Raw genomic sequence first — 27,982 nt, 5'->3', positions numbered from 1 at the left:
TAATTGAATTTCTTGGCCATAGATGTAGACAGAATATGCAACTGTTTAAAGTGTCATATTTCAAAACAATATATAAGTTGACCATTGACAGAAGGTTATGCAATAAAACTTTAACTACATTATCTAGATTATCATCAAAAGATATGCAGTACTTCCCAAAATTTCAAAGAATAATTGACAGCCATTTATAATGTGTCAGAACAGGACATTATATCTATCTTATCTTGTTATCTGAGATGTTTAAATTGAGTTTTCTCTTGTTTTCTGTTCACAGCTTTGTACATGTAAGTGATAGTCTATCTGGTTTGTCTACATCTATTTCGTAAAATATTATTTTAATAAATAAAACATATATATAATGTCAACAAATTAAAACAAAATCATAGTTCATATTACCTAAATTAATTTTTCAAAATTTCCTACTTCAAAAAACCATACCATGCTTCATTCTATCAAGTTATACCATGGTATAATAATTTGTACCATGGTATAGGAATTCGTACCATGGTATAGGAATTTGTACCATACCATCATACCATACCATGGTACCATTCATGCATACCATGGTATGATGGTATTCGTACCATACCATCATACCATAACACGTACCATACCATCATACCATACCATGTTTTACAGTATGCCCTATTTTTCTGTTTTCTGTTTCTGTCTCTGGTTGCATCTGGGACATTTGTATTATGTTCCAGTTTGAATAAATGCAAATATAATAATTAATAATGTATCTACATTTATAATGAATTGATATTTACTCTCGTCGAAAATATTTGAAACAAGAAGAAAGTGAGAGGTCCCAGGGGAAATATAGGCAGATCTTATTCTAATACCCTTTCAAAGAAAACATTTATTATAATCCATTACTAACTTATCCATTTAATATCCTAAATTCATTAGTGCCAAATCCTTGTCATATACTTTTCTTAACGTGTCTTTTTTCAAATTTATCCATTTTCGATGTGAATAGTGTAGTTTGACTTTAATTTTTTTTACCGATTCGGCGATTGATCGGAGGTTTTCAAATCCGGATAATCAGGGTTACACCGTAAGTGAAGCAATTTTAGTATCTTGTTTTTTGAAGCTGTCAGAAGTTCTCCAGCGCCAAAACAAAACCATAATAGATCATAATTTCTGTTGAAATAAAACAGATGAAACGATTTATAGATTGACATTTAGTTAATATACCTTTATCTGCTGAATTTTAAATGTAAATTTAAATAATTTTTAAGTTGCAAAACATATTAAACGTCCAACAAAAAGGGGAGTCTTAATTACTAGTAAATAGTGGATTATATTTTAATTATTTGCATTAATTATAACTTTGAAACAGATATCATGTCATGATTTTAGTCATACATCTCTCCTGGGAATGTTACATTTTCATCAAGTATTAAAACATCTGCACTTTTGATTGTATAAATGATCTTGAATCCTTCTGTCCTGAAGTTGCTGAACAACCATCACACAAAATCGGAATCACGCTTGAAATGGATATTTGTTATCTTTGGCTTCAATACTGCTCATTTCATTGTTCAACATTTACCATTTAAATCTACTCAAATCAATGCAAGATCTTTTGGCCATAGTTGTTTCAGCCACATCATGCACATGTGATTCAGTCATACTTTGAACGAGGGTGGTAATGCCTTTTACCGTCAGGTGTGAAACGGTCATTTTCGGCTACCATTAGCGTCAAATTGGTTAAAATTTTATCGTGATTCTCCAAAATATTTTTATCGTGATTCGTCAGATGTGTACATTTTATCGTCATGCACTAAATCTTACCGTTAACATCATTTGGCAAGAATTTTTACCGTTCTACGTCAAGAAGGTACCCCCATTACTACCCTCTTGAACATGTTGAAAAGTCATTTCGGCCATGGTTTTTATACATCTCTATCATGTCTATAAGATCATCTTATAGCTAATTGGAAATCTGTCCCGCTTTGGCTTTTGACGTCATACAACTACATGTATCACTTTTCTATTGTGGCGTCATTTTTTTTTTCGTGATTTCAAAATTTTACAGGAACTTTTGTGATGTCCAGTCAATAATGGCAGACAAATAGTGACAAGGTGTATTATTGATAACTTAAGAAAGGAAAATATAATTGTTTCTGAAACAGATTAAGAAACAAATGAAAAAATATATTTCTCATACATTTATATATTCATTGATTAATATGTGTAACAATTTATGAATGATATAAGAATATTCCTTAAACAGTAATTACTAAATATCACTATTTTATATTCCGATTAAAGTTCTCATCATAATGATCATGCATTTCTTTGATATATATATCAAAAGTATAATTTATGTTTTTCAAATACAAATGTAACTGGTTGGAAAATACAAAACAACATGAACAAGTTTAATATAAGACTGCATGACCCGAATGAAATATATTCTTATAATAATACAAGCTGTTTGTGTTGCCCTTTGTGGTACCTTTCCAGACTCCATCGATATCTTATTAAACTATATAATTATATATACATGTATTACGTATAAATGATGATCTGAATGGGGTCCTTATATCATGTATATAAAAGTCTCTATCAGAATAGAGATGATGGACATACAAACTGTATTTAGCCGTAGTAGATTGACACACAAAATAAACTCTTGTTTTGTGTTTTAAGTATCATTCCATCATAAAATATACGAGAAAAACACAACTCGTATAATACAGCAACTGGTTTTAGAATCAATGGGTTTATTTCTGATGCAAACAACCTATGATTGAATTGCAATAGACATAAAAATTATGTTATAGTAATACTGTTTTTATTTTCAGATAAAAATGGTCCCTATAGAAAACAATCATACAAGATTCCAATAAATTTATACTACAGTTATTAAACAGACACCTGAACGGTAAGATTTTGTTTTTAACATACATGCATGTACATGTAATATACATGTATTGAAAATGCTAAGTCAACAAGACTTTGAAAAGTACTCAGTTTGCAGATTATTTCTACTTGCTACTTTTCTCCAAAAGCTGTCTGCCTCAGAATATCCTATTATCAGGAGGCAAGACATGCATGATTACAATGGCGGATCCAGGGGGTAGGTATGTTAATGCAGATCCTTGTGAAATAATGAACATGAATATAATATCATGAGAAAGGTGTCTTGCATCACATGAAAGCATGAAATCATTTATAATATACATTTTTGTAGCAAAGACTTAGTCAAACTTAGTAAAAGATGGAGAAAAAAGTATAAGCTTGTATTGTAATCCAGGTTAGTCCTGAAGAAGAATATGGAAGAACTATTTAAATGATGGTGTTGTCACTGTTCTCCATCGTTGGTTACATGTAGTATCTGCAAGAGGAAGCTTATTCAATTTCTTATAATCCTGATAATTAACTTACGGTACATTGTTAACCATGTTTACCTTCAGTTTTGAATATTAATCCATCATGTTTGCATCTATGAAATCTAAGTCAGGGATTATGTGAAAAGTAAACAAACTATTCAACTGTTAGATTGTCTGTTGTATATATATAACATTGTATTTTTCAGATGGACAATTGTAAACATGTGACCAAGATAAGACCCAACTGGAACCATTCATGCTTAAATCCTCAGAAATGGTTGTGTTATATCTGTGGTACAACTGAGAGTGTATGGGTGAGGAAGAAAACAGTCTCAGTTTCAAATCAACATATTTTTTAAGCCAAGTGCTCCATATCTTATTGATATTATAACTATTAATTACCATTCATGAAAGTTACTGTAAAAATTGAAGGTCTTTGAAGTTATTGGTGAAGTTTCATAATGAAAAGTAAAGGAAGAATACCATCATCAAATAAATTAATAGACATTAAAATAATATTTTAAAACACTTAATTTGAAAATGATGTATAGGCTATACATATATACATGATAAAGCAAATAAAACATTGTAAATCATCTTGATTTCATAAATACTTAACGACACATTCGTTATTTTTGGCCATATTAAAGGTGTCCTTTGACAGAGACTTTGTGGATGTTTAAGTTACCAGCAGTGAAAAGCATTCTGTCTGACAATCGTACAAATGTTTCTTCAGTCTTTCATAAGTGGCTAAAATTATTAATCACAAAGCTTAAAATAACTATGATAAAAGTCTGGCAGCCTTTGTCTTTTGAATCAACTATACTTTTAAAAATTTGAATGTGTGAGATCTTATCTGGGAATTTGAAAACATCTGTTTTCTATTCAATTTCTAAACAGGTATTATGTTATGTACCATCATTTTTATTTCCCTGATTTAAAATTTTTATACAAAATATGTCACAAGACATATGTGACATTGCTGAAAATTCATGTAGAATTTATCTTTATATTTTCAGGCATGTTTAAGCTGTCCAAATGTGGCTTGTGGAAGATTTAATGAAGAACATGCCCTCAAACATTACCAAGAAAGTAAAGTATGTATACAACTCACTAAGAATCAAACAAATCTTTAACCCCATATAGTACTGTAATAGCCAGGGGCTTAGCTTCCGTTAGGCACTATAGGCACGTGCCTACACATTATTTTTTCAAAAAAATACTTTTAAAGGCCTTAATAATCTAACTTTTAGATTCATTCCCCATCCCTTTCGAGATGCACGCGAAGTCATCACAACTCTTTAATCATCGTGTCAAACGCACTGTATATCTAGTATGTCCTGATTATTGTTGTTGATTGAAGAAGTTTGAAAGAATAATTCATGTGCAGACAGCAACTTAGTTAACCGTATTTAGTTTTTAACTATGCAGATCGAGTCAGACATTTACCGGTAATTGAATTGATTATTCACAGTGTAGATACTATTCTGTACGCTATCCGGAAGTCGCGATTTTCGAAGCGAGAACTTTTCGGATCACATTTTAAATTTGATGGGTATACTGAATTAAACGGTAAGTTGATCATCTGTACATTGCTTAATGATTAATTCAGCCGACATCGATATTCTCAAATGGTTTAGAATTAAATTCCGCGCATTCATTATTCGTATCTTTGCCTTAATCAAGAGATTTTCAAGTGCATCACTAAGAAAAATCAGTCGGCGAACCTAAAACAATCTTGTTACCCTCTTAGTGTACAAATTAAAGTAAAAACCTGACTTAATTAACTAAATGAAGTATATTTCAAGTGGTGGTAAAAGTTTCAACCAGATCTTTGAAGCCAGAAATAAGAAAATTACACTTGTTTGAATTTCTCACTGTACGATCAGTCTCGCTTGTATATTTTAAAACTGTATGATCAGTCTTTATGTCACTGTATTCTAGTGGTGATTTCAAAGTTATTTACGATACATTAAAAGGTGGCATTTTTCTAAATAACACAAATATATTTCAATACATTCACATCCTGAAAACTTATGAAACATGTTTTAGCTTGATAGGGTGTACTCGACTTACTACATTAAGTATAAGGATGTTTAAATGTCGCTAAAATAAGAGGGAGGTTTGATGTATACTAGTATATAAGTTTCAGAAATGTCCTCCGTTATACTTAAAATTGTACAAACACACAGATTTAGTTGTTATATAAAAATGCATGTATTTATGTATTTACACACATTCGAGGCCGTACCGTAGCCTATAATGAGGTGGGGGTGTAAGGGGGGTCCCAATAACAGCAAAGCAGCAAATTGATTTGGCTCATAACAGATAACAAGGAATTAAAATGGACAAAAATACATAACAGTAAATGAAATATTAAAATAATTCGGTCTTTGACAAATCAGTATTTCTTATTACGGATATAATCCTTTGTAATGCATTCCATTTTTTATGACTATGTTTTTAGTATTAATTTATGTATCTAGAATGTGTTTAAATTACTACTCAATATATTAAAATATTTTTTATACGCTCGTTTCTGTTGTCAACATGTCGGACATTAACTCAAAAACTCTTTAACCATTTGCATTAAACTTTGGGAAATTGGTTATATCTATTGACGTGAGCTCCCTTTTTTTTTCTTTTTTTTATGCCCCACCTACGATAGTAGAGGGGCATTATGTTTTCTGGTATGTGCCTCCGTTCGTTCGTCCGTTCGTTCGTCCGTTCGTTTGTTCGTCCCGCTTCAGGTTAAAGTTTTTGGTCGAGGTAGTTTTTGATGAAGTTGAAGTTCAATCAATTTGAAACTTAGTACACATGTTCCCTATGATATGATCTTTCTAATTTTAATGTCAAATTAAAGTATTGACCCCAATTTCATGGTCCACTGAACAAAGAAGAAGATAGTGTGAAGCTCAGGTTAAAGTTTTTGGTCAAGGTAGTTTTTGATAAGAGTTGAAGTCCTATTTTTTATAAATTTTAGATTTTAAGTTTCAGGGTAATGGGTTTTTATTCAATAAAATTGGTGTTTTTTTTTCAGTTTTCTGATAATATCTCAAAAATGCTTTCACAAAGCAAGGAATTTTGGTGAATTGTTTATATCTATTAACATGAGGTAACTTTCAATTTTTATAAATTTTAGATTTTACGTTTCCGAGTTAACGGGTTTTATTAATTGAAAAGGGGTGATTTTCCAGTTTTCAGACATTAACACAAAAATGTTTTCAGCAGTTCTCATGAAACGTTGGTGTATTGTTTATATATATTGACTGAAGCTCCCTTTGTTGCTAATCAAAAAAGTGACCTAAAAGAGTTTTAATATTCTGACTTTTTCTAAATGACCATTTAATGAGGTGTGTGAATTTTTCTTAATAAAACTTTGAGGCAAAGTGGTATATAGGGTAGAAAAATCAAAAGCACCAATTATAAGCATGCAATTTATCAAGTACGTCGAACGAATTTTGACACTCTAAAAGCAATACATTCCACTATTTTCAAAGGCCTTATTTGAACATTTTTTTATCAACTGAGGTTTTTGATTGTACCAAGTGTACTAGTAAGTAGAATACATAGTTTAGTAGGGAAACAATGGCTTGAAACGAAATAAATCTTTGTTTGTAATGAGTTATGTGCAGCTTCGGACCCAAGTACATGGTTGGAACTTTCATTGTACAATGCATTCGGTTCTGCTTTGAAAAGAATCACAGAGCTGAGTCTATGTACCATATTATATAAAAGGTTAAGTGGTTGTTAGGACCTAGTCCTTAATTGAGATCCTTGTCAGATATTCCTGGCCATATGTTTTCCTTTTTGTCATATTAAGAATTGTTTTAATTTAATATGTTCGTATTGAAAACAAGGAACATTATTCTCATACAAAAAATTAAGATAATTCTAAATACACATTCATAAAAAAAATGGAATTTATCAGTTACAAAGGATAATCATAAGATATACTTGAATTGTCCTGGACCTCACTTTTGTGATGGGTATATGTTACTGGAATCCTTCTCTGAATACGGGACAAACATATTAGTAGTGGTAGACCCCAATGGCCAATGATCTTCAATTTATACCGAATATTGACTGTAAAAAAAAATGCTAACATTCCAATTTTCAATAACAGTTAACAGCAAATACATTATCACAATAACAGATAACAAAAAAACTAAAAGCCCAATAACAGCTAACAAAGAATAAGACAATAACAGCTAACAGCAAATATATTTTCAAAATAACAGATAACAAAGAATTAAATTGCCCCATAACAGCATAACAGTTAAACCCCTTGCCCCCCTCTATAATTGATCACAGTTCCTTCACTTTGATTAAGATGTAGAGCTGTCTCTTTGACACTCAATTGTACACCACTTTGTCAAGCGGGGGTTATAGTGATAAAGAAGTCCGTCTTTCCGTTCGTCCGTTGGACCGGTACAATATGTTTCGCCGGTTTTGTAAGCACATCTCCTCATTAACCACTTAATATACATTGGGGGTTCCGGACATTTTTAAATGGAGAGGATGTCCAATCCAGGAGAAAAGGGGATTCCAAATATATGTTCCCATACAAATGCATTGATAGTTAAAAAATGTTTCAAACTGCCGGATCCCCTTTTTTTGAATCCGTCACTGATATAACTATTAATTAATCTTATTCGGTTTCCTTATCATAAATGATAACGACTGTATTGTGCACCGTCCATTTCGAATTTTAGTAAAAATCTTTTATGGGGTTACTTTATATAAGATACGGACTTGAACATTGCATTATATGGGGGCACCCATCAGGTATTTCCAACACATCCTAAACCAATCATTAAAGTTTTCTGAAATTGTTCCATTTTTACTCGATTAATGCATTATATATGGACCTTCTATTTCTGTAAACTTACCAAAATTATATCACATGAATTATCCCCCTACGCAAAGCTGTCTTTACCCATTTTTTGTTATATTAAAAGAGACAGGCTTGATTTATGTTATCATCAATTGGTCAACGGCACACGGTATAAATAATCTTTAAAAATGTAATAGCTAAACAGATAACTGTAACGATACACTATTACAAAGTCCACAAGCGAATCATGTAATACTTTTTAGGCAATTTGATTTTAAATAAGACTGATGACACAAAAATGCAATTATTTTGCCGTCTAAAAAATTCATCAGAAATATATTTGAATTGTCTGATGAAAGTAATTACACGTTATAGTTCCCTGGATAGTTCATAATATCACATATACACATATATACCTTCAAATTGCTGTTGTTTTTTCTTCAAAATCACGACTGGTCATACAGTCAAAAAATCTGAAATCGCTTCTAGAATACAGTCAGTTCTAGACTGATCGTACAGTAATTTATTTTAGGATCCTCAAGGAAAACATATTTTTTATGGGAAATACGAATATTCTACTTAAATACGAAAAGAATATTGAAACAGTATATATTTAACTGTAAACTGATGCACATATTTGCAATAAAAGATTATTTGCTTTGTACTACGAGAGCAAAATTGTCCATGGATTTCATTTTTTTCTACCAAGTTGATGTGATGCACACGTATATTTTATATTCTAATGCATGTTTTTGTTAACAGTTACTCATATTTATGATGCTATATATACCTCGAAGATGTTCAAAGCACTTAGTAGATATAGGAGTAAACAAATGATGAGAAAAGTTATCGTAGGCAAAACCGTCCTGTTAGCCAGTTAGAAATCATCGCGACTTCCGGATGGCGTACAGAATATTAGTTACATAGTGTGCTAGTGACCTAATACGGTATATATGGGGTCAGTAAATTCCATATGGGGTGAGAGCGAAGCTCGAATCCCCATATGGAATTTACTGACCCCATATATACCGTATTACGTCACTAGCACACTATGTAACGAATTTATCTTACCGACTATCTTAACGTGTGAAATTAAGACTAGTGATTCTCAAAACGAGCAAGTCTTCAATACTGTTAGCGCTAAGAAAATACTTCCATTGATCCTACAAAAACAGATGCCAACAATAACGACTTGTAAGGTTTAAATGTGTTTTATGAATTTGTTTCAATCTTAATCATCAATTTCTTCGTCTGTTGGAACTTTTAAGATTTTTTCTCAGTACCCTTTTGTTTTTTACAAAGGGATATAACACTAACCATTACTAACCGTGTATGAAATAAGCCCGCCCCCTTCTTACCTAATAAGGAATATAAAGGGACGTAACTCCACTACTAACCGTGTATGAGATAAGCCCCGCCTCCCTACTAGCCTAATATCAAATATACACGGTTTGCACGCGGACGCTTTTAACCAGTCATATTCCTGGAAATGTATAGGAGGTAAGATAATAGTATCTACACTGTGTATTCAGTTGTGAAAAATGTCAGAACCCAAAGAAAAACCCAAATTAAAAAATAGAACTATAGACGAAATGTTTAAGAAAATAAGAGAAAGTGAATCTCCAGAAAATCAAAATGAAACGCCGAAGGTATCAAAGCAAATCTCGGAAAGTGACGAAAATGAAGAAACAGTTGTAATGGCGGGGAGCCAGACTGACTTAGGTGAAGCAGTGACAGCTACGTCCGATTTGACGCCTTCTACATGTAGCTCCAGTTTAAATTTCACTCTTAGTCTAATCAGCAAATATGAACCTCTATACCCTGACATTGCTAAATTATCTGATATGGATGACCTAATAAAACAAAAACTGTTGTCTACAAAGTGGAATGACTCTCACTTATTTAAATTCCCAAGCAGTTACATTGTAGGTGCATAAATCAAAAATTTTGCATCCAGAAATGCTTAAAACCGCTTTCCGTCGGGGGCGAAGCTTCGCCGACGGAAAACGGTTTTAAGCATTGCCCCCCTGAACCCGCCTACCAGGGCTTTGCCCTGGACCCACTGGGGACTTTCAGCGGCGCCCAGACCCCCTGCTGATTGGTGCCTACACTTCAATTTAAGTCTGGCTACGCCCCGGATAGCATTTTTCTTTTAGATATCTTATTTTGAACTGTGTGTATTTTATTGACTTTAAAAGTCATAAATTTTATAGGTGTAATGAATTCTTAACAGCAACTGTCAAAATATTGTTGTAAACACAAGTACAAGATAGAAAAGAAAGAATATAATTTAACAATTCATTACACAGAATTACATCATGCACATGTAAAAATTAACATGATTAAAGCAAAGGAACAGCTTTTATTCATCTCCATGTCACATTATGATCATCATTACATCTATCATTGAATCAGTTTCCCGTTGCCATTGATGCCATATACTGGCCTTCAACAGATTCAGATCAAGTAAATGAATAAGAAGTTATGGGGAAAAATATGTTTTGACAGCAAAACATACCAAAAAAAGATGTAATGTCTGTCATAGGTGACAAGGTCCTTCCATCTGTCTGCCCCTTTTTTCGTTGAGAAGGGGCATATGTGTCCTCCAAGGCATTCGTCTTTTATTGTTTATGGGCTGTAAAGTTGATGTATTATTGACATATACCTTGCATGTCCTTTATTAATATAAATCTATATTTTTCAGCACCCTTTGAGTATTGAAGTTAACAACAAATATGTATATTGGTAAGTTGATTCCAATTGATTTAACCCTTTCTCCAATGAGTCTCGGTTTACCGGGATTCACGCTTCAGACAACTGACGATGAGTCCCCTTTTACCGGGATCTGAATACATCTTTTATATTTCCCGCTCAAAACAGGGCAAACACGAGTTATCTTTCTTTGTTGAATACCCGGATAAAAAAGTGTAAACATGGACATTTGTTGAAAACCGTGTCAAAATCAGAGGAAATTTACGGAATTTACGAGAATTTGAAATGAGGGAACATTTTTTTTGAAAGAATATGGAAGAATTGAAGCCAAATTAGTATACTTTTTTTACATAAAATGTTGTTTTATGTACAAAACAGTTGAAACATTATGATTTTGGGTCAAAGAGCAGAATTTTTGAGAATTTCACCTAGATAATGCTGAAAATATGAAAATTTTAATATTTTATGAACAAAAAAAATATCAAAACATGAACAAAACTGTGAACATGGTGTTAGTGAATGAAATAAAGACACAAATAACTACAAACAAGTTTTAATTGACATTTATTATGAAGATCTCCCACTTGAGTAATAGTAGCCAGGGAAGTTGTCGTCTCAGAGTAGCTTCTGTCTGGGCAGCTATCGGTGAAAGGGTTAAGCCTAATTTTGATTTTTAATTTAATCATCAATGCTGGATGCATTCTCCATAAGGAGGATTTCTTTAACAATCTTCATCATTTCTCAGGTTTGATAATAGAATTTAAAATCCCATCTTTAGCTTAAAAGTATTTAATGCTGGCAAGGAAGTATCTTAAAAGTAAATATAAAATTTAGAGACAAATTTTTGATGTCTTCAGTTATGAATGTGATGACTATGTTATGAATGACAATGCTGCTGGAGATTTGAAAATTCTACGGAGTGCTTTGAGTGCCATAGCTACTCAAACATTTACAGATGTAGAATCTCGAGGAAGAAGACTTCTAAGGTCCTATTCTGTTACGGCTGTTGCATCAACGTAAGTTTTTTTTAAAGAAGTTAATTGTAATAAAGTTCATGTACACAGTTGTGGCATCATTTTATTCAATGTTCAAAAGAAAGCAATGTTCATAGGATCAAACACTCCAATTTTTAAAAAAGGAGATTTGTGAAATGATTCACTATGATTAAATCCTAAAAGCATTTTAGCATCATTAAAGCCTTTTAAAGGTTTATTGAATTGAGATAGTAAACCAACAACACAGAAAATCAAGACATTCCTAACTTGATTATATTTCATTAGAAAAACTAGTCATACCCATATTAATTATGCTGAAAAGTGTGATTAAAATGTTTTGTTTTTTCTAATGTGAAAATAAACTGGATAAATATCACAACAATTGAAATGCACATTTAATTTTTTGCTGTAAAATTCCACCACAACACTTACAGAGCTTGCAATCAAAGATTATTGTCATTTGAAATTTACCTAGAAAAAATTGTTGTTAATTTATTTAGTTCTGAAGTTAATTTAGTGTTCTCCACGGGGCTTTTTAGAATCACGGTTATGTGATGTATTGCTTGAATGGGATGTTATCTGAATTGATTTTCTCATTTATTATGTTATATATCTTCATTCCCTGTTTACCAGCATGCAATATGAAATTGAGGGGACAATGCTGATAGGTTTAATAGTCATAAGACATAAAGCTTTATTTAGAGTCGGTATAAGCATATTGCAAGTACAAACATAAGCTCTGAAGAGCTTTTAAAACCGAATTTTTCTGATTATAAACTATCAAATATTCAACTATACTGTTATAAATATGTGTATTTTGGCTTCAATGCATAAAACAAGATTTAAAGAATTTAAATTTTGTTTTTAGAACAACAGCCGAAGATGATGACAGACTGGCCACCTCAGTATGGCATTATAGGTAGGTTTTAATTAATGGAATAATACAAGCATATCATGAATTTATTTTTATTCAAGTCAAAACTGAATTTTGTCTTGAGGTAGATTGATTGGAACTTATCAATATAGAAATAAGGAGATGTAATATTGATTGCCTATGAGACTACTATCCACCAGAGACCAGGGGATGAGGATGTAAGCAGCTAAAGGTTTCTGTTCAGCCTCCAACAATGAGCCAAACCCGTACTTACAGTCAGCTATAAAAAGCCATCACAAAATGTTAAAATTCATTTGAAAGAAAACCAAGTTTATTTATAGCACTGTATAAAATGTTGTTCAACATGGTTAATTCATAATCATTGTGATGTTTTTATTAATAGGAATATTGCTACATTATTAGGTGCACATTTACTATAAACACGCATTCATTTCATTAGTGATTTTCCTTCACAAAACTTTTGCAATCACATCAATAAAAACTCACATTTTAACCAGTAATTAGTGATTCTCAATAATAGATTCATGCATTAATTACTGAGTATTAAGTATAGATGATATTTAAAAATCATCGCCATCTTTATGGGCTGATCCCAGTGAAAATATTCAAAAGAGGGGATTTAGGCGGAAACAATTTTTGTCAGTTTTATGTTAAAAATTAAAATCAATCATGATATTTTCAAACACTTTGGCCCTTAAGTTTGATTTATGATTTACATTGTAATATTTAATTGCTGTGACATTACATAGAGAATAATACATGGCAAAATCCGTATCATATGTCGTATCATCCCGAGACACCAATATCAGCCCAAGGGCCTTTAGGCCCGAGGGATGATATTGGTCGAGGGTGATACGGCATGTGATACGAATTTTGCCATGTATTATACGCTTTATCATATATTTCAACAGGAGAGTATTATATTATATGAACTGTTTTCTGATCCATAGCACTGGGTTACCTTCAGTTCTACTTTTGTCTTGCTTCAAAGGCCTAAAAAGAACTTCTCAATTACTTATCTGAAGCACCTGGGTTACTTTACAATTTGCGTGCTTGTGTTTTAAAAATATTTTGTTTATTATTTATTGTATTTATTTGTGTGTTTTAGTGTGCCAAAAAATATGAAAACTTGATGTTCGTGACGTCACATACCAAACAATGACGTCATTCAAAACATTGACCTATTTTGAGGAAATTTTTTCTTTAGCAAAAAAAAAACAAAACTGACTTTATATTTAAAAAAAAAAAAAGTAGGGGTGTGATAAAGGGTATGAGATAAAGGGTGCGCATCAAAGTTGCGCGATATGGATTGAACAGCAGGCTATTTATCAAATATGCAAAACTACTGTATTTACTACTAAACATATGATAAAAAACAATATCCTTAAAGATTTGTTATTTTGATATATTTTACAGACATACATTGCTTACAAAGACATTACGTGCCTGGACAAGATTTGTTAAAGAAAATAAGGAAGAGAAGGTAATTCAGAGTTTGACTATTTTTATACTCTAACTCAATGTGAAGGAGTGTATTCTAGTTTACATTTTTCTCTCCATCATTTTGTCCATCTGTGATTTTTTTTCTGCAGATTGGACAAAGTTTAAAACAAGCTTAAAGTATGATGGTGTTGTGTAGGCTGGTTGGTGTGGAAAGGTGGTTACTTAATTTTTGTAATCAACTCATTCTACAGTTTTCAATCGAGATTTCAGAAACTTGAATGAAAGATTGCACATATGTTTAAGTTGTGCACCTTCTATTATGTAACTGTTGGAGGTAATTCTTTTTATTTCCCAAACTTGGGAACTTTGTAATTGTTCAGAAAAATTTATTTTGTGTAGTCAACTCTTCCTACAGTTTTTAACCCAGATGCCCAAAACTTCACTGGAAGATTGCTTATGTGTTAAAGTTGTACACCTGCTAGATTATGGAATTGTTTGCAGATACATCTCATATTTCAAATATTTAAATGTTCAGTATAGAATAAACCAGGCTTTGATCTATTTCAATACCCAGGGAAAGGGTCATTTAGTGTAACCCTTGTCCATCTGTACTTTTGCCCATCTGTGTGCTGTACATTTATCTTCAATTGGGTTTCATTCTCTAACTTTAATGTGTCTCAAACAAATGTTATTCAACTTATACGCAATGCTTATTACATGTACCACAAAATTCATATTTTGGTGATATCCCTTTATAACCTTACATGCAAGCTGAGGCATCATCTGTGTCCCATGGATACATGATACATTTATTATTATCAACATCAAGTCAGTCATAGCTTTTTTGTATTATGCTAGCAAGTTTTTTCTGTATATAAAATATCATTTGACATGATTGTTCTTTCAACGTAGATTTGTTCCACCTAACAGAAGTTCCAGTGGAAACTTTGTTATAAACAATGTCATAATACCTGTACCTGATGGAACAAATATTCTATACTATTTATTCCGTTAGGAACATCTACTGAAATATATATTCCTGTGGAAATAATATTCCAGAATATTTGTTCCATTTGGAAATTATATATGAAGGAACTTCTGTTCCGTGACAGTTCCACTTCCTTTTTTGCTGAAAACATGTTTTTGAAATATCATGAAGTTTTGGTCACTTTTATCTCAGCAAATACAAGTCATTGATTCTTAACAAATGGCAGCAAGCTTTATGAGGTTATGCCATACTGTGTTACATATTGTTTTTTTTCAATATTCTTCCTGTTTTCTGAAAACTTTTACATTAAAAAGACCTGTGCATATGAAACATGGTGGGACACTGTAGGACTAATCACCCCATTCAAAAGAATATTTCAGATTTGCCTAATAGTTACAGTACTCTTCAAAAATATCGATTCGATAACTTTTTTCTCCGATTTCCGTGTTTCTCGGAATCACACCGAGTACCACGGATTTCACTCCTAAAATCCTCCAAAGATTCTCTCCCAACACCGCGTGGCTGTTAATTGGTTTATTGCCCATCGGATGTACTTCAAATTAACGACGCGTGACAACATAATTGGATTACCCAGATAATTTACCTTTGAACATTTAATCGATCTTGGTTGCACAGGTGTGCTTTAAAATCACGGTATTATAAATTGAACAAATGTTTTCCTTTCTTTGACAGATAAAGATGTGACAATATCATTTAGAATAAGATAATTATTATCCTTTATATTTGTGTCTTATGCTGTTATCTTTAAAATAGAACGTACATACGAAAAAGTATGAAGAAAATTGTTATTTTGTGTTTCTATTACAGTCCGGTCAGGTCATACATTGTGTGACTGTGTTCTTTCAGCAAGGACGATTTTGCCACAATTAGTTTCTTTTATATTTTATTCAATAAGCAATATCAACGCATTAATTGTTCATTATTAAAAAATCAACTGGCTAATAAAATCATGTTGTTTTTTCGGTAACCCGATTCATCGGATCATCAAGTAAACTTAATTTATTGAGCAATGTAAAATATGATGTTTCACCACCTCGGTACATTTATACAGACTTGAATAATTCAAATTACGAACAGAAACTGTTAAATGACAACTCTGTTGACAAAGGAAATAATTTCAAGTGATATTGATAGTGCTCGTCATTTTCGCATTTTACGGAACGGTTTTCAAATTGACGAAAGTATTTATATCAATTTCGTCATGTGAAAAATATTTTCACATTAATTATATAATAAATGTACTATAATTTTACCGGTGTTTGACAAGTTTATGACGCTCAATCATTTGACGTTTACAAAAGATGTTAAAAGTTGTGATGATAAGTAATCCGCTTATCGCTATCCGATAGGTCACTAATCCTTTAATTATTAATAAAATTTATCAAACCTCATAATTGCCCATCATAATATTCTATTCCAGTTAAATCAGTCATCATTTTATTTTCAAAATTTCCCAACCGCCTACAATTGGCATTTCTTTATCGTATTATCATGATTATTGTCATTTGAATACAATCAATCACTCCGGACAATTTCCATCATAATTTCAATTAATACATCACCAACTGTAAATCTATATTATTGACCATGGACATATAACTATAAATGTACTTTCTTTTTTGAAAGATAAAACATTAAAATTCAAAAAGTTAAAAATGTGTTCACGTTTATTCGGATAAGAATTATATTTTCCCGATAAATCAATTGTAAAAGGACCTTCTGGAGCCTCAATACGATTGCACAAAAATGTCGTTCTGCAACTTTAGAAACCTTGAATGGACTTTCCCACGGTAGGCCAGAAAGGTCACCGGAGTTTACTAGTACGCGATATTTTTTCCCGCCCTTTAAAAAACTCGTGCTGTGGATAACATTGATGTTAACTATTTTTAGCATTTAACATTGTTAAGTAAGTCAAGTTCAAGTTCAACCCAAACTGTTGATAACTGAGATGTGTATCGTGGAATTGTCTTCGCACGGCAAATAATTGTTTTTAAAATCTTTTGTTGAAAATACACAAATTTACATTCATTGTGCGAAAGTTAATATTAAACAAAGTTGAATTAATTAATGCAGCTGGAAGTATTCCTGTTGTAACGGAAATGTATTATTATTCTGCTGTACTGCCAACAAATCGTAAAACGAAAATGCCGTAATTGTTAAGCATAAGGCAGCAACCATTTGATTTTCTGGGGGGGGGGCTATGGTTTTTTTTGGAAAAAAAAGTTTGTTTCCAGGTTTTGGTGAAAAAAATAATTTTGTTTTGGACCCCTGAGTAAAAAAAATTGTTTGTTTCACCCTCAGCTGCCACTATATGTAATGCTAAAATTGAAAGAAAAAAATTGTCTTCGGTTTGTCGCTAAAAAAATAGATTGTTCTTCGCCGAAGGCGAAAAAAAAAGTTTGCACAGAAAAAAAAACCATAGCCCCCCCCCCAGAAAATCAAATGGTTGCTGCCTAACGAATGGTGAATAATATTTTCCTTTTTACTAGAATATACAAAACTTTCAAACACGTAATTTTATTTAACTGCTCAAATTATTTTAGCGAAAGTTTCCGGTTATTTTTACACAAGTATGCTCATTTCGTCAATAAAATATTAATTTACTGGTGAAGACATCGAGGTCAAAATTAAGTAGTTTTCATTTTTTTATAAAACTTGAATACAATTGAAAGAATTAACAACAACATTTTGCTTTTAAAACTTTTATTCATTCCAGCAATTAGATAATCGTAAAAAGAAAATGCCGTAGATTTACACAATTATTACGGGGCAATTATTTTGTCTAATGAATGGTGAATAAATTTTCTTTTTTACTTGCATATATAAAACTTTTAGACTTATAATTTTTAAATAAAGACTTTAACTTTGAAGTAGAATATTTTGTTTTTCACATATTCCGCTATATTTTATAATCGTTTTTTTTTAAAGCAAGTACATTAAGGTTAAGATATTTTTAGATGGGCTAACAAAAAATACGAAAATATTTTGACTTTAGTTTTTATTACCACAAATGAAATTTAATTAGTATTAAAGACATTTAAAATTATACACCTGGTTGACACTTAAACTGGTACAGTAGACCGGAAATATAATTCTTTATTACTTCAACCTTTACCTGTCAGGTAATCCAATTACCCATTCAGTCTTGTGCCGGTATAGATCAAAGTAGGATAAGGGCAATTAATTCCTCGGTGTAGAGAGTGAGCTCGTTATCACAATAAACATTTACCTGATTTTGGAAAAGATTACTCCCAAATTCCTCCCAACATTTTGGGAGGAATATCGGAGTTTTTCGGAGTGGCTCCGACATTTTCCTCGGTGTAGGGTGTGGGAGAGTTGGTACTCTTGAAGGGTACTGTACCTGGTGGACTGATAATTTTTTTTAAACAAGACCCTGCTACATAAGGTCCTTACTGGAGCGTCCATGTATCAATTCCTTACACATATGATACAAAGATATGTTGGTTTAATTGAATTTGTATCATTTGTATATTCCTATTCATTCAAATTTCAGCTGTCAGCTGATGTATTTTTGCTCAACATGTCATTTATTCAAAAAGAATTTCTTTCATTTTCCTTTTTTTCAGCAATCACCAATTAGAGCTATAAGATTTTTAGTACCAACCTTCATCTCAGTAAGCTATAGGATTTCATACATTTCTAGATCCCGATATATTTATGTTTGGTAAATACATGTATGTCCTGTGAATGTCATGCATGTATGGAAATTCTTTGCGTTTCTCTCATTTAATGAAAATAATTTCTTGATGATTTCTGGTACACATTTTATTCCAGGCCTAGGTAAATTACACTATGTTTGTATTTTTTTTACAGATCTGCAGCTGAGCAGCAGCTCATCTATTTGATTTTTGTCAAATACATGTGTGTTTCCTTTGCTTGAAATATTTGTGCATTAAATTTATCATGGCAACTTCTATTCAAAGCTTATCCATCAGCTTTATATATAATATCCAATCACATGTATTCATAAATGTACTGCTTGACAGTTGGTATGGGTCATGTTTGTCATTGTCTGCATTGTACATTGTTCATCTGCAACACCTTGAAAATGGCTAGACACGAATCAACCAAACTTGCACAGACTTTTCTAAAGAACAGGCAGAATGCTCTAGCTATTTTTAGGTTTCCAATACCAAATCATGAATTAAGCCTTTTCCTCTTATATCACTTTTTAATCTGCATCTCTTAAAAAACAGCTCTGAGACAATAGAATTTCATTATATTTGCATCAATTCTTCTACAGGACTCTAAGTTGTGCGCCTACTATTTTAATTTTTTAACTGAGTGATTTTTGGGGTTTCCCCATACTAAAACATGGACTTTCAATTGTGAATAAAAGTATACCATGCCTAATGAAATCACACAAAAAAGATCAAATTGAGTATAAAAACATATTTTTCCACAGATAATTAAAAAAAAATCAGTATTATTACATAAGTATTTATAATCCCTGCAATTTGTAATTTTCATCTTGAGAATTGTTCTTACTTATTGCACATTACCCTATGTCTAAAACTAGTTCTTTATAGCATTAACTTTATTAAATTTATGAATGTTTATCTATTTTACTTAGACACCTCGTAAAACTCCAGTAAAAGAAGAAGAGTCCCCTTCATTTTTACGACGGCGAACTTTAATTCCTGGTATGACAGGTCTAAGGAATTTAGGAAATACCTGCTACATGAATTCCATATTACAAATACTAAGGTGAGTATATTATCCAGAAAGGAAAGATACACTGTACCTCTAAAGTTCAAGTTATGCTAAACATTGGCATTTGTCCTTTAAAGGTTATTTTTTTAAAAACTACTTATATATAAATGAACTTCTTGTAAGACTGCTGTAGTGTTATTGATGGTTCAAATTTACTGATTACAAATTCTGAGATCTTCAGAATGAACTTTTATACCAATTGTATTCCAAATACAAGAAAAACTAGGATTTCACTTTTTTTGTGTGGTAAAATTAAGCTTCTGTTTGATAGATTGGACATTATTGTATATATTTTCCATTGTAATTCATTTTTATGCCCCATTTATGGGTATTATGTTTTCTGGTATGTGTGTCTGTTCGTTCGTCCCTCCTTCCGTCCCTCCCTCCGTTCGTCCGTCTGTCCTGCTTCAGGTTAAATTTTTTGGCCGAGGTAGTTTTTGATGAAGTTGAAGTCCAATCAACTTGAAACTTAGTACACATGTTCCCAAGATTTGATCTTTCTAATTTTAATGCCAAATTAGAGTTTTTACCCCATTTTCACAGTCCACTGAACATAGAAAATGATAGTGCGGATGGGGCATCCGTGTACTAGGGGAAAACATTCTTGTTAAATTTTATTTTTACCTTATTGGATTACAATATAACCCTTGAAAATGGTTTGAGCTTCAAAGGGAAATTAAATTTGGCAATAGATACACAAAATTGCAGTAAAAAATATAGATACAGTTCTGTAGCATTGATGTTGCTCAGACATGATTACATTCAAATCATTGAATTAAACATTTTACTTTCACATAACAATTGGTTGAGAATACTGTTTCATTTACAGCCATATAGAAGTGCTCAGAGATTTTTTCCGTTTTTCTGTGAAGCAGTTATCTAGCAGAGTTACCACCCCTGAAAATAGTCCTACTGGAGCAGCCTTTTCTGTGTCACCTAGACCATCTATAAGAATGCTTAGCAGACAGACTACAACTGAATGTTTTCAAGTATGAAATTATTAACTGATTGTCATGTGATAGTGGTATATCCTTATTTGCAAAATTCTTAATTTGACATTCATTTCGGCAAATGTGCACATTTTAGCAGTGTGTTATTTTTCATACAAATTTCTGACTTGAATATTTAATGTTAACATATTTTATTCACAGGTTGATAAATTTTCTAATCTTTTACATGTTCAAAACTATTCTTTTTATGTTTGGGAAATATTTGTACACATGCATAAACATTTTGCAGTGATTTATTAAATTTTATTGGGATCCACATTGGCAATATACATCGGAACATTTTGAAATATTTCATTTCATTAGAATCTTGTTGTTTGATAACTAAGTTGTTGGAAATTATTATACAACATTTTTGCTTGATGTATGTACCAGAAGTATTTAAATATGCAGAGCTAAAGCTCTAATAAAATAAAAATAAAAAATTAGTGATAACTCTTCTAAAGAACTTTTATTCATATTTGTTTAATATCTTATATTTAAAAATGTTGCTATTTTAAGTTCAACATTTTCATTTTAATATCAAAATAACATACAAGCGAGACATATATCTCTGTGTCTACATTAAGAACAACTGACTTTGATTTGATATGCATTTTGTTTCAGTATTTGAACACCAAAACCCCATCAACCCCACCAACGCCAAAGTTACCTAAATTGGGTGGATTAAATGGTGGATCCAGTGGATCAGGTCATTCCACACCAGTTAATAAACAGCTTATATTAAATGTGGAAGATTGCTCAACAGAAAAAATGTAAGACTTATATATTTATGATTATATTAGGAAGTTTGATAGCTCATAATTGAGAGGATTACATTTTATAAGAGAGACTAATTGACTTTGAAAACTTATAATTGATGAATTCAAAATGTCATATGTTAAGCTTCAAATCTTCCCCATATGTAGATACATTATTTATATATACTTATTTAAACAGAAACCACTAAAAGATAAAACATCAAAACAAAATTAACTACAGACAACAAACATATTTATATTTTAAAATTAGTATGGTTTTCTTTTGTAATATAAGCACCAATCACACTATGTGAACACACAATAAAATCATAATAAAACTCTGAAAAATGAATCTTTACCTAAATAATATATGATATGTAAATAATTATAAACAAGATAATATTTCAAAATTTCCAGTTTACCAGGTTGATTTATGAAATTTGTTGCAAGAAAAATGAATTGGATTCTTAATGCCAGACAACATACATAAGATCTTCTTACTGTTATTTAAATTTCTGTCTGGAAAGGCAAATATTTTTTTAAACAAGTTTGAATACAGGTTTGAACATCTATTGTTTGACTCAATAAGATATAACTATACTGTATGAAGATTTTTAGTTTTTAAGGTGGTACCCAACACTTTAACTAAAATTAATTTGGCTCGTTTAATTTGTATAAAAATTTGTTTAAGTATTTACTTTGACCCTTTAACAAAAATATTAAAATTTCAAAAACTTTGAACCAACCGTTTTGTCAGAAAAAAATACACTGGTTATATAGCAGTTTGACAAACACCAATTTTGATCATTGAGAAGCTTAATATTCCTTTTACAACACTACGTAATTAAAACATTTAGCTGACTTTACAGAGTTATCTCCCTGTAGTGTTAGGTACCACCTTAAAATACCTTTTATGATTTTGTTTTAGATCTATGTGCCAAGAATTGAATGGACTGTTTAGGGTATTATGGTCTGGCAGATGGGCCCAAGTTAGTCCTCATGCTTTCTTACATTCTGTATGGCATGCTATACCGGCCTTTAAAGGTCATGCTCAACATGATGCTCAGGAGTTCTTATGGTACATTTATATTAATTTCTTCTAACGTTTACGTTTCCTTTCAAAATATACATAAATTGATATATTTATGTTTCCATTAAAGAATTATGGGTAAATACAACCATTATGAAATATGACTTAAAGTTTTAGCTATGAAATATAAAAAAAAAATGAAATATGACTATTTTTTTTGTTCAGTGAAATAGTGAAATAATAATTTGCTTTTATCAAGCAGTTAAGTTTAATTTTGTTTTGTCAAAACAAGCTAAGAAACATTACTGATGAATTATTCACTGGCAAGTAAAAAAAATACCTCATTGAATTCGTATTCATGTGACCTTCAATTCAACCCCTTAGCTAGTTATTGTAAACAATTATAAACAATTTGTGTCAGGCGTGTTCAGTCATTAAAAAATAATATTACTTGTACATTTCAGTGAGTTGTTAGACAAACTTGAGAAAGAACTAGATGACACAGAAGGTCAAAAACATTCAAATATTTTAACAAGAACATTTCAGGGAAAATTAGTTAGTCAGGTAAGTAAAAGTTTTAAGTAGAAAAATCATAAAATGTAAATTTAACTGACATTTCTTTATAAAAAGTTGGAACTCAGCATCCAAGTGATCTTAATAGTCATTTTGCAGTGATCACAAGTCTGTCAACTCTGATCTAAATTGAAAAAGATTTTTCCTAATGATGGTCAGTGGTTCTATCAAAGTAACTCAATGATATAGACAAGAACGCTGAAAGTGGTGTGAAACATCAACAAGCAAACACACATTATATAAAATATAAAGACAATAGTCAAATGCAATAGCCATAACATGGTGAATACTTACATTTGTATACAACAAAAGAATAAGCACAACTTAAACTTGCTAAATGTCCAAATCTTGGTAAAATTCCGGCTTCCAATGTCTTGGTAGTGTATCAGTCTAAATTACACTAGAGAAGCAAAACTATTTTAGACACTGTAAATTTGTTTTTGTCTGGTTTGCCATGAATATTTAAAGTTTCATACATCAAAATAATAGGACAACTTAGTGTTCACCTCAGACATTTCTTATATATCATCCCTGTAAACAGAAAATTATAGAATACATTGACTTTTGTACCTTCATATTTCTAGAAACTATAGCATCACATTCTAGCAATATAGCATCACATTACCATGATTCTAAAAGGCCCTGAAGAACACTGCAACTAAACCAAACTGAATTTCCAAGATCTTAGTAAAATTCCTACAATTTGGAAAGAGCCACTGCTAATTCACATAGCAAATTAATTTTTACTTTCCTTTTTTACAAGCATATGTTTATCTTTGTATTTTTAGGTAAAATGTTTGAAATGTAAGAACCTATCATCAAGAGAAGATCCATTTCTAGATCTATCTTTAGAATTTCCTCAGAGATATCAGATTACCAGTAAAAACTCCAAGTTAGCAGAAGATCCATGTCATTTAACAGGTAATATAATGAACAAAAAGTAAAGTTACTGTTATTATTTATGATTAGAATACATATAAAGAATATTCATAGGAATTCACAAAATGTTTGACAGAACAAAATAACACAAGAACTATGTCTTTAACAACACATGGGGCATATTTTGTATAACAAAAGAACAAAATATCACATTCTAGATCTTTTTAAGCCTTGGCTATCTAATTTTAACTTTGCAAATATGAACATCTGTAACATGAGGGTACCCAAATTGCACCTATTTTGACAGTTTTTTAACCTACATTTATTGATGCTTCAGATAAAAGTTTTTATTATGTGTTTATTTTGTAGATGTATCATAATTTACTATATGGTTTCACCAATTTATTTTGAATCCATATGGAATCATAGAAAAATTGGTCTGAACTGACCTCCAAACCATCAATGATTCTGTAATGAGGAATACCCAAATTGCATCCATGCTTAAATTCGCATCGTCAAAAGTTTAATAACAGAGCATTTGTTTAATTTCTTGAAATATTTTGAACAATTGGATATTAGTACATGCTAACTCTTTATTTTTTAAGAAATGGATACTTGTAACATATTGTTTTTGCTTATTTTAAAAAGATGACGTTTTCATGACATTGCATGGCGACATTTCAGTACATTTTGCTTTTTCAGTAAACACTTCATCTGTTGATAAATACTGTGAACGTTTTGTGTATATCTAAATATTTGTACCTATATTGAAAGATATGCATAGTATCAAATCATAAAAATACAAATTGTTTAGTCTATAGGAAATCTTGTAAGATTTTCGCTGCTATTTTTGCTAAATAAGTGCAATTTGGGTACTGTTACGTTACACATCTTAAACTGAGATAACAAAGAAACTCTTTCCATAATTCTCCCCAGGCATGAAGTCACATAAGGCTTCCCCACAGATATTTCACCTTTTCTATCTTGTGCCGCTGTTGTTGCCATATTTGTGTTTGTCAATCCTTGTTGGTTCTTTTCTCTCTCTGTTTACAGAAACTCTTGATAATTTTTAGACAGAGAGATCTTTGTTATCTATAGCAAGACTTACACATTTGTCTCAGTAATTACCTTTTGATTCAATAATAATTTATCCTATTTTATTTCAGAAATGCTTGCTCAATTTACCGATACAGAAGAACTAGATGGAGAGATATACCACTGTGAGAAATGCAATGGTAATATGTCATCAATTATCAAATAATAAAATAATGTTTTTATGTCACATGTGCAATATCAAGTGTCTTTCCAAATGCATATTTCTGTAAGGTTTTATGTTACACTTTGTCTGTGTATACATTCCCCTTAAAACTGAACAATTTATGAGAAAAGTTATCTACATTTCACCAATATGTAAATTATTCAAAATATAGTACAACCTACAATTTGACTGGGGAATCTGTAAATACATGTATATGAATCTTTAATTATAGAAGATTATAGTGCACAACATAACAATGAATTGTGATGTGATTTAAGAAAAATCGTTACCAGTGATCTAAGCAGGTAAACAGTTTTAGGTAAAAGGGTTTACCATAAAGAAATAAAAAAAATCACACTGAAATATTGAGGGGAAAAAATTACATAAATTTTTATAATAGATTCAAGTAAACCTATGTCTCAAATGTCATATAGGATATTTCTTCTATAAAAATATCATACAAAGTGATAAAAATATCAAATTTAGAACTTGCTTATAGTTGTTGATAATGATTTTTAATATATGATAGAAATATGATATGTCTTTTGATATAACTAAGCAAGGCTATTGTAGATTTTTCATTCATTTCAGCCAAGAGAAAGAAAGATATTCTGTATACAAAGGCAGAGAAAAGACTGCTAATCAAGAAACTACCTCCTGTACTGAGACTTCACCTTAAACGATTTAGGTAGTGTGAAATTGACAAAAGTATTACAGTAATAAAGAAAGTTAAAAACTTGAATGGGCTATCTTGCTCTAAAAACAAGTTTTTAGAATTGTTGTTTCTTATTCATTTCCTTAAGAAAATTTGTACTATCTTAATACTTCAGTTGGTTTGAATAAAAATGGAGATTGCATTTATTTCTGAGAAAGCCATTGGGCCCATCTGCAGCCATATACATTATTTTTTATTAGTATTGATAGTGACAACAATATTGCTTTAAATTCCATTTTTTTTTTTAAATTTAATTAGTTCGTATTAAGGAAATCCCATTTCTAATGCGAATTACTAATTTGATTGGTTTGAATTAAAAAAAGAAGATTTGTGTGAAAGCGATTAGTGAATTCCATTCACATTCGATTTGAATTCAATTTGAATTAAATGTATGTGGCATTAAATCATTCAAAATTAACAAGGATGAAGAGTAAAGATGTATTTATATTTTCAGATGGTCTGGTCGATTACATCGTGAGAAGATTCACACACCTGCTATGTTTGATGAAGTGTTAGACATGGGACCATTCTGTGACTGTAAATCAGACACTTATACAGGGAATGTTAACTACAGGCTGACAGGGGTCGTGATACATCACGGAACAGGATTCAAATCAGGACATTACACAGCAAATTGTTGGAATTCTGAAGCTGGTTGGTTTTTGATATAAAAAAGTTAAATCACTGCCAATCAAATAGACACATAAAAAAAGAAATATGCCTTGGCATTGTCTTTATCCCTTGATTGAAATTTTCATTGTTTATACATGAATAGCTCTCAGATATTAATTTAGTTTTCTGAATTCAGAAAATTTTTGCTTTAAACATATTGTTAAACATATACATGAATTGCTCTGGTTATTCAAGTACTAATTTCATTTTCTTAATTCTAAAGCTTTTTGCTTTAACATTGTATAAACAATTTGTTATACTTTGAAAATTTGATACATTCATTTCTCATCGACAAAAAGTACTATTTTATTGTAAAGATATGTAAAATTGTTTTAAAAAACCCTATTTATCTGATACTTCTCATATCATTACAGAATCATGGATCAACTTCAATGACTCTAGAGTAAGATACATTCCAATAGAAGAAGTTTTATTAAGCCAGGCTTATATACTTATTTATCAACGTCAGGATGAAGAACTGGCAACACCGATAGAACCAGACGATGAAGAAGTATCAACAGCAATAGATTCTCAGGGACTTTCTTTAACTTTAAAAAAGGAGATTTCTCAAAAAATTGATGAGGATATAACATTTAATTTTAAGACACCACCTTTAGATACTTCTAGGAGGTCGAAAAGGAAAAGGAAATCTACTTCAGATACTCCATTTAGGATTATCAAAAGGAGACGCTCAACATTGTGGTGACAAGACACAGCTATAATAAGGACATCAGGAATTCCACAGATTTATATATTTTAAATTAGTTCTTATCTACTGTGAAAGTACTTTAATTCGTGTGTATCAATTTTTGTGGTTAGAGCAACATTTACATGTTTCGTGGGTTTTTGAATTCGTGGATTTTAGTTTTCTAAAAAAAAATTGAAGGAAAATTAGAACCCATTAGAATCGAAGATTACAAATTGTCTGGATTGAAGGAAATTGCAAAGTAAATATCGACACATGTAAATTGTAGTGACCACACTAATTAACCCAAAATAGAGTGATCAACAGATTAAAGACCATCAAAGGTGTTCATTAGGCCATAAACATGTCACCTAAAGAAAATAGTTACAAAAACAAATACTATAAATGTATCTTGAATTGTAAAATAGTTCTTATCAAAAGCAAGCCCAGCATG

At 31.1% G+C, this 27,982-nt stretch overlaps 1 protein-coding gene across 2 annotated transcripts; it reads left to right on the top strand.

Annotated features, from left to right (window-relative positions):
* Positions 1 to 1,090: 1,090 nt before the first annotated feature.
* On the top strand, positions 1,091 to 27,982 carry LOC143083116 (ubiquitin carboxyl-terminal hydrolase 44-like). Of its 2 annotated transcripts, none has more exons than XM_076259345.1 (18): positions 1,091 to 1,222; positions 2,817 to 2,896; positions 3,551 to 3,658; positions 4,364 to 4,441; positions 10,886 to 10,926; positions 11,751 to 11,909; positions 12,757 to 12,807; positions 14,200 to 14,266; positions 19,830 to 19,963; positions 20,799 to 20,958; positions 21,583 to 21,731; positions 22,645 to 22,794; positions 23,211 to 23,310; positions 24,108 to 24,240; positions 25,365 to 25,433; positions 26,048 to 26,144; positions 26,626 to 26,825; positions 27,218 to 27,982. In XM_076259345.1, exons 3-18 carry the CDS (start codon positions 3,551 to 3,553, stop codon positions 27,547 to 27,549), a joined length of 2,028 nt encoding a protein of 675 aa, XP_076115460.1. In that variant the 5' UTR covers positions 1,091 to 1,222; positions 2,817 to 2,896; the 3' UTR covers positions 27,550 to 27,982. The 2 variants fall into 2 exon arrangements, with proteins under 2 accessions (XP_076115460.1, XP_076115461.1); XM_076259346.1 differs by having other exon boundaries at positions 1,093 to 1,190.

This window comes from Mytilus galloprovincialis, chromosome 7 (genome assembly GCF_965363235.1).
Source record: "Mytilus galloprovincialis chromosome 7, xbMytGall1.hap1.1, whole genome shotgun sequence".
Classification (NCBI taxonomy): domain Eukaryota; kingdom Metazoa; phylum Mollusca; class Bivalvia; order Mytilida; family Mytilidae; genus Mytilus; species Mytilus galloprovincialis.
This window is presented reverse-complemented; position numbering and strand designations above follow the sequence as displayed.

Coding starts and splice junctions, on each gene's coding strand:
- LOC143083116 (XM_076259345.1), top strand. CDS start 3,551: ATGGACAATTGTAAACATGTGACCAAGATAAGACCCAACTGGAACCAT. Junction 3,659..4,363: donor GTACAACTGAGAGTGTATGG/GTGAGGAAGAAA, acceptor TTATATTTTCAG/GCATGTTTAAGCTGTCCAAA. Junction 22,795..23,210: donor GATGCTCAGGAGTTCTTATG/GTACATTTATAT, acceptor TGTACATTTCAG/TGAGTTGTTAGACAAACTTG.